This window comes from Littorina saxatilis, linkage group LG1 (assembly GCF_037325665.1).
Source record: "Littorina saxatilis isolate snail1 linkage group LG1, US_GU_Lsax_2.0, whole genome shotgun sequence".
Classification (NCBI taxonomy): Eukaryota; Metazoa; Mollusca; class Gastropoda; order Littorinimorpha; family Littorinidae; genus Littorina; species Littorina saxatilis.
Genome location: NC_090245.1, coordinates 41,928,034 through 41,938,935, shown reverse-complemented (window position 1 = coordinate 41,938,935; position 10,902 = coordinate 41,928,034). Strand labels below are relative to the sequence as shown.

Here is a 10,902-nt window from a genome sequence, read left to right as displayed (position 1 = left end):
AATGATGTTATTTTTCAAATATTTTGACTGCAGATTCTGATCTCACACACATAATGTACACACACATGTACGCAAGCACACACTCACTCAATTTTACTTTCACTGACAGTCACTATATAAGTACTCCACAATGGTCTTGAACTGACTGGATGCAGAGAATGAAAGTAAGCTGCGAATGCCCTCTTTCTTAAAACCCAATTGTCATGTTGGGCAATGCACAGGGAATGTTTGATAAACAAGGTTATCTACCCGTCACCAGTTGCATGTTAAAACTCCCATACATGAACGAAAAAGACAAAACCCACAGTTTTTTTTTTATTATCTTTAATCTCAGCTCTCATACCTTTAAAAATACACGAACAAGACATGGTGTTTGCTGTTAGCAGAATTTGTCCTGAGCTGTATCATCATCGCAAATATGGTTTACACTGGCACAATCCTTCAAGGAAGTGAAACAGTTGGGTCCATCTTTGTCGAAAAAACACTTTGCGCGTTGAGAAAAGACCGCAATATTCGGGACCTCTTGGTGAGCTCTCATCTTCGAAGTCCCACCAACCCAACTGTCCCTGGAACATTTCCTTGTTCAAAACACAATTGCAAATCTTGTCTTTTCCTCCAATCAGACACCTGCCTCCAAGGCCCTCGTGGCTCCTTCACAATCAAGAGAACGTTTGACTGTCAAAGCCACAACGTTGTCTCCGCAATCATCCGCCTCTCTTGTCACCAGATATACATATGGCTGACATTCATCATTCCCACCAAAGACCAGTGTCTCTTCATTTCACCGCTGCAAATCATTCCCTTGATGATGTCAGAGTCATGGCTCTGTGGCAAGTGCGTGGTGACTCCTTTGAGCCCAAACTTAGGGAGTCCCACATCATCTCATCCATTGGCACCACCTGCCCCGATGGAATTAACATCTGCAGTGAATGTCATTCATTCAACGCTTCATCTCCCCGCTGCTCCACTCTTATTTGTGCGTGTGTTTCTTTCTTTCTTTATTTGGTGTTTAACGTCGTTTTCAACCACGAAGGTTATATCACGACGGGGAAAGGGGGGGAGATGGGATAGAGCCACTTGTTAATTGTTTCTTGTTCCCAAAAGCACTAATCAAAAAATTGCTCCAGGGGCTTGCGACGTAGTACAATATATTACCTTACTGGGAGAATGCAAGTTTCCAGTACAAAGGACTTAACATTTCTTAAATACTGCTTGACTAAAATCTTTACAAACATTGACTATATTCTATACAAGAAACGCTGTGCGTGTGTGTGTTTGTGTGTTTGCTAGATGTGTTCATGTATGCGTACATGTGTGTGTATCAGTATGTGTGTGTGCGTGCATTGGTACATTGGATTCATCTACCAACCTTTGAATTTTCTTTCCCTTACACCTTCCCTCACCACCCACCATCCTTTCACCACCACCCTTTTATTTTAATTTTTTAATTTTTTACAGACCTCCCTGCAAGATGTTGAAAGTTGTGGTCCTGCTTTTTAACAAACAATCCATTCTAATCTCATTTTCTTGCCTTGTCTGACCTTAATCATATTATATCATATCATATCATTTTATTGCTAACCCTTGTATTCACTGTGACCCAGGTCAACTTCGATTATGTTTCATTTCTATAATGCATTCCCTTTGTTTATTTACGTTTTATTATCCTAGAATAGCCCCCCCTTGCTCCTCCATCTAAAAGCAGTTCTTCTTTTAGACAAGACAACATAATTTGTTGTTTCTATTGTCACAGCTATAGTTTCAAGTCCAATATCATATTATGCAGTATAAAACGGAATGACTATTTGACTTTCGAGAAATATTGGATTGAACTATTTATGTTCCTTGCGTCAGCTAATCTTTCCCCATTTGTTTGTGCGAAAAGACATACACAGCCAGAGAAGAATGACAATAGCCCCTGTGATGTAGATCCATATGACTGTTCTTTCGTCTGGCATCTGACATAAGGACACCTTGTGATCTTTTGCTGAGATCCGCGCCTGGAAAAAATTGGAATAGTTGAAAAACAAAAGGCAAATCAAAAGTAAAATCTGTTATAAATCTTCTATATTTCATCATCATTAAAGGCACAGTGCAGCTCACAGCCTTCGTTTTGCGTTTTTGTTGCAGCTGAGTGCATTTACAGTTCAAAAATCCTCCTATGGTAGTAAAACAAACCCAAAACTACCCAACGACGACATCTGTGAAGCTCGACAGTTTCTTGTTCACGCGAGTGCATAAATTAACCTAGTTATTACGTGGTGTTTGGTCGGAGTTCGATTCAACTGAGTGATTCCGGCCTCCATTTTGTTTTACACAAACTCATGATGACGTCTGACATAGTTTGCTAGTGACGTGTCTTTTTGTGCATGATGTGGTGATCTACCTGATCTAAATTTAGATCCAAAAATAGGTCAAGACCAGCCGGGTCCGAGTACGAAATTAATTCGTAAAAAAATCGCAGTTCTTGACTCTTTGGGTGCAAGTCAATGAAACTTGGTAGTTCTTCTAACGGATAGCTGCCTGAGGTATGACTAAAAGCCCCAGGGGCTCCGTGCACCTGGATTTGACAAGTTCAGTACCTTTAAGTGTAAAAAAAAAAAAAAAAAAAAAAAAAGTGTGACAAAGACATTATGCAGAGAAACATTACTGACCACAGAGAAACAGAGATGACACTAAATTACGCCTTGAAATGAAACACATTCCTCAGTGTACAACACCTCCAGCTTAGTGTACATGTCATCCACGGTCTTAGAAGACAGCCTGTTGTACAGTGGGACCCCCCTTTTAAGACCCCTCAAAATCTGAGAAAATCAGGGGAGGTCGTTTTAAAATGGGGGTACATTTACAGTGGTTATAAAACGGAGTATGGATGCCAAAATGTAGGGGGCGGGGGGGAGGGGCACAGTCATGAATGTAAAAACCCACTCCTGCAAAACACAAGTGTAGATAGGAGTTGCAGGCCATGAACACAGAAGAAGAAGAAGTAGTGTAACATGAGTTGGGAAACTTGATTTAATATTACAGAGAAAATATTAATAACAACGTGATCGTTCACACAGGAGGGAAGCTATTGTTGAAGAAATCTGCAAATAAATTCTCTCACCATTAAAAAAGATGGATTTTTCTTGTTGCGCCAGCTGAAGGAGGCCACTGTCCACTCTGGTACCCCGTTGTCATGGAGACGGTAGCAGCCGTGATGGGTGTGAGCATCAATCACCAGACGAGGTTCTATCAGTTTGAACAGCTGTAAACATTGCAAAACTAGATGGGTTACTTCTCCACTGCTTTGCTTTGCTTTGATGGTTTAATGTCTTTAGCTTAACAAGCCATATCAACATAAACATATTTTTTAAAAAACACACACGCACACACACACACACAAAAACACAATTAAAAATACATAAAAACAACAGCAAAACAAAAAAGTTGTATGTGGGGGAATGGGACGATGGGTGTGAGAATGAATCACAGGACAAGGTTCCAGTAATTTAAACAGCTGTTAAAATAGCAAAACTAGATGGCCTCTCATTTTCGCCCTACATTCTCCCTCTCCCACCACATACTAATAATCATAGCTGTAATGCAGTGTTGCTCCCAGGCCATGGACTTCGGCCAGTAACGCACACTGTTTTGATCTGATGCATTGGTCTGACCCTGGTCCGTCGACCCTCTGATGGTCTTGCATGGTCTTCTGACCATCAATCTTCCTACTTAGCGGACAAAGCCAGGACATATTGACATATACCTACATATTTTCAATCAAGGTCCAACAGTTCTCCGAGGCTGAGAACACTGTTAAAATACAACCATGTAAGTTGTGATAGAAAAACTGGTCCAGGGAGCCAAGTCTCAGGGCTTGAAAACTCAGGCCTCTCCTTATTTCCTTTTGCTTGTCAAACTGACCCATGCGCTAGACTCCTGTAGTAATGCATTTTGCTAGAAATTGTAGAAACTTCCTTGCTCATCACTCCATAGTTCTTTTGCTTTCCCTTGATGAAGACTGAGCTAACTTGTCACATTTGTCTTAAATCACATAAACAGCACACTCTCACCTGACTCATCAAGATACCGTCCTGCCTGTGTAGACAGGATCTTATTTACCGCCACAGATCTGTCCAGGCTCTGTGTTGTGTTTGGTGTTGGTGTTTGTGTTGGGTGTTTGTGTTGGGTGTTTGTTTATTTCTAACAACAACACCCTCATCCCTCCACCTCCACCACCCCCCCCCCCCCACCCCCTTATACCCACTGGTCTGAAATCACAGTGGGCATTATTATTAATGTGTGCGTGTGTGCGTGTGCATGCTTGTGTGTGTGTGTGCGTGCTTGCTTGTGTGTGTGTGTGTGTGTGTGTGTGTGTGTGTGTGTGTGTGCGTGCGTGCTTGTGTGTGTGTGTGTGTGTGCATGCGTGCGTGCTTGTGTGCATGCATGCTTGTGTGTATGTGTGTGTGTGTGTGCGTGCATGCATGCTTGTGTGTGTGGTGTGTGTGTGTGTGTGTGTGTGTGTGTGCATGAGTGCGTGCGTGCGTGCGTGCTTGTGTGTGTGTGTGCGTGCGTGCTTGTGTGTGTGTGTGTGTGTATTTGAGTGTGGAATAAGGGCATCCTTTCACTTGGATACATGTAAAAAACAACAGCATAACTGCTTTCTGTGTAGAGAAGGTTTGTTTTTGCTTTTTCTCTTTGTTTGTTTTGGCCTCACAGAAAGCAGTCAGGCCGTTGATCTTGGGTATGTGTCCAAGTGAAAAGGTGCTCTTATCATGTGAAACACCAAGACAGACTTGTGGCGGTGCACACAATCTCTTACACAAACGGGACATTACTTTTAATTTAACCACTCTCAGCATATCTGATATAAGCAGTTTGTACTCACTTGTTGACTAGACTCTTTAGAGAGACAGTCGTATCTGGGCTGGAACCGCTGAGACTTTTCGGATGGTGGAGCGGCGTCTTCTGTGTTGCAGTCAGCGTCTGACTGGCGGAATAGTGGAAAATGCTGAAAAAGAAGAAAAAACACTGCTCTGAAGATTTTGACATGCACACATGCAAAACACAGACATACGCACAGGAAGATGAATAATTAAATGCAGTCTAACACATAAGTTACGAAAACAATAACAGACCTGTTTACCCTAAACCTGAGGCAAGAGTACTTTTTCAAAAAGTTGAGTGTATTTTTCAAAAAGTTGGTGTACTTTGCAAGCAAAGCCATATGGGCTAGGGAAAACGTACGCGTGGGTGCAAACGTGTTTGTGTAAGAATAGCATGTCTTGTGAACATCTTCAGAATTTAACTCCTTCCGATACAACAGGGATAAAACAATTTTATTTACCTGTCAGTTTATAACATTATAACCAGTGTCTTCCAAGCAGATTGATAATTAATGAAAAGATGAAGTTCGTGAAATAACATCTGCGGTTGACAGTGGCAAGTTCATTGTTACAATCATCTCAGAAAACATTGCTTCAGCACGGACTACAGCCTTTTCTTCTGGCAGGATTTGCTTTGCGGGAATGAACTTCATAATTCCTTGGCAGCTTTCAGCGGATTTCTTTGCAGCAACCTTGTCCATGTGAGTTTTGGAACTGCAGTGTCGTTCGATGTCATATTTCCTAGCATGGGCAACGGAGAAATCTGAGTTACAATACTTGCAGTGTGCATGACTTTTTCCCATAGTAGACTCCACAATTCCTGGCTCTTTCTTATATTTCTCCAAGAAAATCTGGTGCTTCTGCTGTTTAGACTTGGTACAGTCATCCGAAACTGGCACATTTTACCGCTTCATTTTCCCACGATTGTCCAGACGATCGCACGTGCCTACAACTGAACAAGGTTTCCACAGCTGAAGACTCGCTGTCATGGTTATCTCCCTTCGACCGAAACCAGTATCAGTTGTACCATCCCGTAATCAGCACACCAACACCGGAAAACGTATTCTAGACTTTTTCTTATGCGTATTTTGTGCGTGTGTCGCGTATTTGCGTACTGATAATAATTTGGCGTACAAAATACGCCCAAATCGTACTGGTAAACAGGTCTGCAATAACAAGCAAGAAGCAAAGCCTTCCAGGCTCATGTATCAACACACGAGTTCATCAAACAAATTCACACCTGTTGCAGCGGAGAGATAGCTTATTCGGTAGCGCCGCTTGCTTGAAACCGGTTGTTGCCATCGGCGTGGGTTTGACCCCTATATATGTTCGGCAAGGGATTTATTTCCGAGAGTCAAATTTCTGCGGACTCTCATTGGTGTCCGAACATCCCCGTGTGCGCACAATAAAGATCCCAAGTAATCAGCGTAAGTCTCAGGGCATAGAAACATGAATAAAAAAAAATGTTTTTGGATTTTTACACATGCAGGACCAACAAAAAAATAGGTACATACATGTAGCACCGTACTGAATAGGCAGGGCGCTTTCCCCAGTGAAAAAGCAGACCAAAGTTCCATGAAGGTAACCTCACAGAACGATATGATACCAATACCAACTTTGGCAACTAAATGTTCAGACATTGATTTGCCTGTTTTGAAGTATATTGTCTGTCTTGTAGTTTACAAACGCGCAAGGAATTTTTTGGATCTATCAGAATAGTAATTTAGCCTGCCCATGTTAAACTTTGTTGCCATAATTTCATGCCAAAGTATGTTCATGATGGTGTTCTACAAAATGCATCTGCTCAGGGGAATGGGTGTGTCATAACAAGATGGTAAGCTTTGAAGTTGAACATGTCTGCTGGAAAGGTTTTGCTCTAGCTTATTATGATAGCAAACATGGTGCATCCAAATTGTTGAGACTTTGAAATATTGTCAATTGTCACAGACAGGTGGTCATTCTCACACACATTTGCTTACTCTCTCTCTCTCACACACACACACAAACAAGCACACACACAAACACCAGAACAAAAACATGAGCGCTTGTACTCACCTGCAATAAAACAGGTCGACTGTAGCGGAATGAATCCTGAAAATCATAAGCTTGGCACTCTTCACGTGGAGGTTTTGGTCCAGCTTTTTCCTGCACACACACACTGCATATATAGGTGTGCAAAACTGGGAAACAGTGCAAAAACAAAAGTCTGATGTAGACAAATGTGTCAATAAGAGGCAGAGTTTCATTTACTAATGCGCCCTGCGCCATTGGCGCATTCAATCTGAAAATGTCCCATCACAATTCCCTTCAGTGCGTCAAAGGGCGCATTGAGATTACGTACCACTGCACCACCAAATGTACACTTTACATCGGGTTAAACACACACACACACCCACACATAGATAAAAGGATATAACGACTAATTCTCAGATGGCACCATATTGCACCCTTTTGCATCTTTGGTCAAAACGCGTACATGCCTCTTTGGGGCTTCTTGCCTTCGACTATGTCCCATCGGAATTTGGTTGAATGAGACAAATGTCCCATTCCCTTTTTCTCCCAGGCTAAACCCTGAGAGGTAGCAAGTTCGAGATTTTTCTGTTAGCTAGCCTGTATGTGGGTGTATGCGTCAAATTCTGTGTGACTAAAAGACTATTTTGTCCCAGCTAATTCACCTTGTATGCCCCCAAATACGCTACCTTGGCACATTGGAGCTGTCGTGATATTTTTTTCAGTCCCCTTTCGGCCTCTTGGCAAAAATGACACCCATCTCCCTCCATGGCCATGGAGTTGAGCACCACAAACTGGACGCCTCGGATACTGAGCAGTGCCGCTGAGCGTGATCCAAACGCTTCCTCAAACCTCTGCTGCTTATGCCCAGTCATCCTGTGTGGAAAATTGTTTTAGGTTAGAGGTATTACTAATTCAACTCAATTTTAAAATTCCTCATATATACAAGGTTGTCGTCACCAAGACTGAGACTGGTCTCAAAAACCGGGAAATCTTTAGATGATGCAGTTGTTTTTTATTTCAAACCCTCGAAGTATTCTCCCTTAGCGGCTACACACAGTTTAAGTCGTTGGACCCAGTCAAGAAATGACCGTTTGAAGTCGTTTTTTGGCACCTGGTTCAGACACTGGAAAACAGCCGATCCGAGGGCTGATCGACTGTCAAATCGACGCCCTGCCAATTGTCTTTTCAGATGAGGAAACAAAAAAAAGTCACAGGGTGCAAGATCAGGAGAGTAGGGAGGATGTGGCAAAGTTTCAAAGTTTTCTTCCTCCAGGTACTCTTTCACCACCTTGGATTTGTGAGCAGGTGCGTTATCATGAAGTAATTTGATCCCTTTCAATCCTGTAGTTGGTCGGGCTCTCTTGTAGTAACGAACGATGCCAGCAAGAACTTTTTCCTTGTAGTACACCCCAGTGATGCTTCTGCCTTTTTCGCGTGGTTTTTGAAAAATGACGCCCTTTGTGTTATAAAATATTGTGTATAAAACCTTCCTGCCGGAGCGACTTTTTCGCACGATCCGAGGGGCATTGGCACCTTTTTTTATCCATGCTTTGTTTTGAGCTTTTCTTTTTGGCTCAAAGAAGTACACCCAAGTTTCGTCTCCAGTCACGATCTCATCCAAGCGTTTTTGATCACATCCGTCGTATATCTTGAGTAGCCGTTGGGCAAACGTAACCCTACACCTCTTGTTCTCTTCAGTGAGGAAATGTGGTACCCATCGCGCGCACACCTTTGTGTATCCAAGTTTGTGTTTTAAAACTCTCAAGACAGACGACGACGAAATGTCCAGTGTTTCGGCGATAAAATGACTGCTCACTCGGGGATCTTCATCAACTAACCGTTGCACATGGGACACAATTTTATTGTCGGTTACAGGTGGTTTCTTCACTTTTCCCCTTGCATCTTCCACAGACGTTTTCCCTGTTGAGAAATGCTTTGCCCACCGAAAAACTGTCGCGCGAGATGGTGCTGTGCCTGGGCTTACAGTTCTCAGCTCTTCAAGTATGTCACCGGCCGTTTTACCAAGTGCCGTTCCTATTTTGATGTAGGATCGAAAATCCTTCTCTGAAAATGTGCTTTTTGCCGCCATTTTTTAGGCCAGTGTCTCTCGCTTACATGACTAAATACACTGTATCTTTACGAAAACACAACGGATCACAAAGAAATTATGCACAATAATACGTTGTGTACCAATCTTGATAATGACGTCATTTGTTATAAATGTCGTCATTTGATTCTGTGCAAAAAAGACCAGTCTCAGTCTTGCTGACGACAGCCTTGTATAGATGTATGCAATTACAACAAAGAAATGAAGTTATTAACACTAATTTCAATCCCTTTAGTGGTGTCAAACTTGGCTGCCCATTGCTTTTAATGCCACTACTGAATATTGACCATACACAACAAATAAATTTAGTTACTTACACCAATTTCAATCGGTTTCGTGATACACAATATTTCACATGCATCACCTGTACGCATGCAATAAATATACAAACAATACTCTGAAAAAGAAAAAATACCAAAGTAAGGAACCCTGCTTCCAAAGCTACAGATGTAACAAGAACGACAACAACAGAAACACCAAAACACCAGAATAAAAGGGTACCAAAGAATCTCAATAAAACAACAGAGGGGAATTTATAAAAAATTGAAAAACAAAAACAAGCAAGAAAATCTGACTTCAAGAATTGTTATACATGTACTACGTAATAATAAAAAAGAATAAAGAAAAAGAAAAAAACAGAACCAGTAAAAACACAACTGACATGTAGTGATAACCGACATCATGATTGCCGACCAAGAGATGTCGCTGTGTACTGGCGGGGACAGTGAACATGCTGTTGAAGCGCTGCACGTGATACTGAAACTCCTCATCATTGCACCACTTGCCTTCATCCAGCAGATCCCCTGCAACATTCACCGCAAAAATGTATAAATGATGTTCAGAAATAACTCTGTCGGGTTTGTATGGGTTGTCAAACTCAAAGAGTGAATACTCTTGCTTTTAATGAGTCAAACTTTCCCACATGACATTATTGGCCAGCCACATTAGCTAGGAGCGGACAGGAGCTATGTAAATATTGCAAATCCTTCATTCCTTGTCTTTTGTTGTTGTTGCATGAACGCTGATAGTGTCCAAATATGTCCACAAGTAAAAACTATACCAAACTTTTTCATTATGCTAAAATAAAATAAAATAATACAAAAAATGAAAAAATTATTCACATTTTACTACCTGTAGGTGTAATTGTAAATTATTATATTTATAAGAAGCAAGTTGATTGAGCTACAGCACAACCACAACTAAAATGTGTTCTTCTTACCTAAAACAAACACAACATCAGGGTGATGTAGCAGCATGCTGGTTTGGAAAGCTCTCTTCATCTGCCACTCTCTGCAACACAAACAGCAATGTTAATGTTAAACTACCTGACACCAACCAAGACCAACACAACAGGATAACTTAATAACAATGTCCAGTGAAGAAGTCCATTGGAGTAGCAGTTCTGCTAATGCACTGACACTGCTATACTAAAGGAAGAGAGTGGTGTGTGTTTGTGCACAGTTGCATGCGTGGTGTGAGTGTGCATGGCATAATATGTGTGCAGGGATACATGCACTTCAATTACTTGCTTTAGGGTACAGTTCAGAAGCAAACTTTACTCATCACAAAAAGCTCTGTGAGACTTAAAGAATGTACACTTACAGTGATGAAATAACGGACAATGCAGAAAAGCCAATTTCCTGCATCTAACTAGTACACACCTTCTCAGTTTGTCAAACCAGTTCCCCTCTCTGAATCCAAGCAGGTGAGTGTCCGCCAAAAACATCACCTTCAAGTCTTCTGGATCCGAACCCAGGCCTACCGTCCCAGAGGCCTGCAGCCTGGGCCACGTGCACTGCAGCAGCACAACGAAGTAGTGCAGGAATTCGCAGTACAGCAGCAACAGAAGCACCAGGATTCCAGCAAGCGCCAAGCGGCCACGGAATCCTGTCATCTTGAGGTTGAAACGACGAT

The 10,902-nt window shown here is 41.9% G+C and overlaps 1 protein-coding gene across 2 annotated transcripts in view; it reads right to left on the bottom strand.

The window, feature by feature from the left end:
• Positions 1–402: 402 nt before the first annotated feature.
• Positions 403–10,902, bottom strand: part of LOC138969963 (metallophosphoesterase 1-like) — an 11,080-nt gene continuing 580 nt past the window's right edge. For both annotated transcript variants that reach the window (XM_070342588.1, XM_070342589.1), the window contains exons 2-10: positions 10,650–10,902; positions 10,208–10,278; positions 9,650–9,791; positions 7,568–7,754; positions 6,924–7,013; positions 4,871–4,993; positions 3,107–3,247; positions 1,892–2,000; positions 403–899 (exon numbers count right to left, since the gene is read on the bottom strand). The exon at positions 10,650–10,902 is cut by the window's right edge. In XM_070342588.1, coding sequence (XP_070198689.1) covers positions 883–899; positions 1,892–2,000; positions 3,107–3,247; positions 4,871–4,993; positions 6,924–7,013; positions 7,568–7,754; positions 9,650–9,791; positions 10,208–10,278; positions 10,650–10,902 — 1,133 coding nt within the window. In that variant the 3' untranslated portion in view covers positions 403–882. The remainder of the gene's footprint in view (positions 900–1,891; positions 2,001–3,106; positions 3,248–4,870; positions 4,994–6,923; positions 7,014–7,567; positions 7,755–9,649; positions 9,792–10,207; positions 10,279–10,649) is intronic.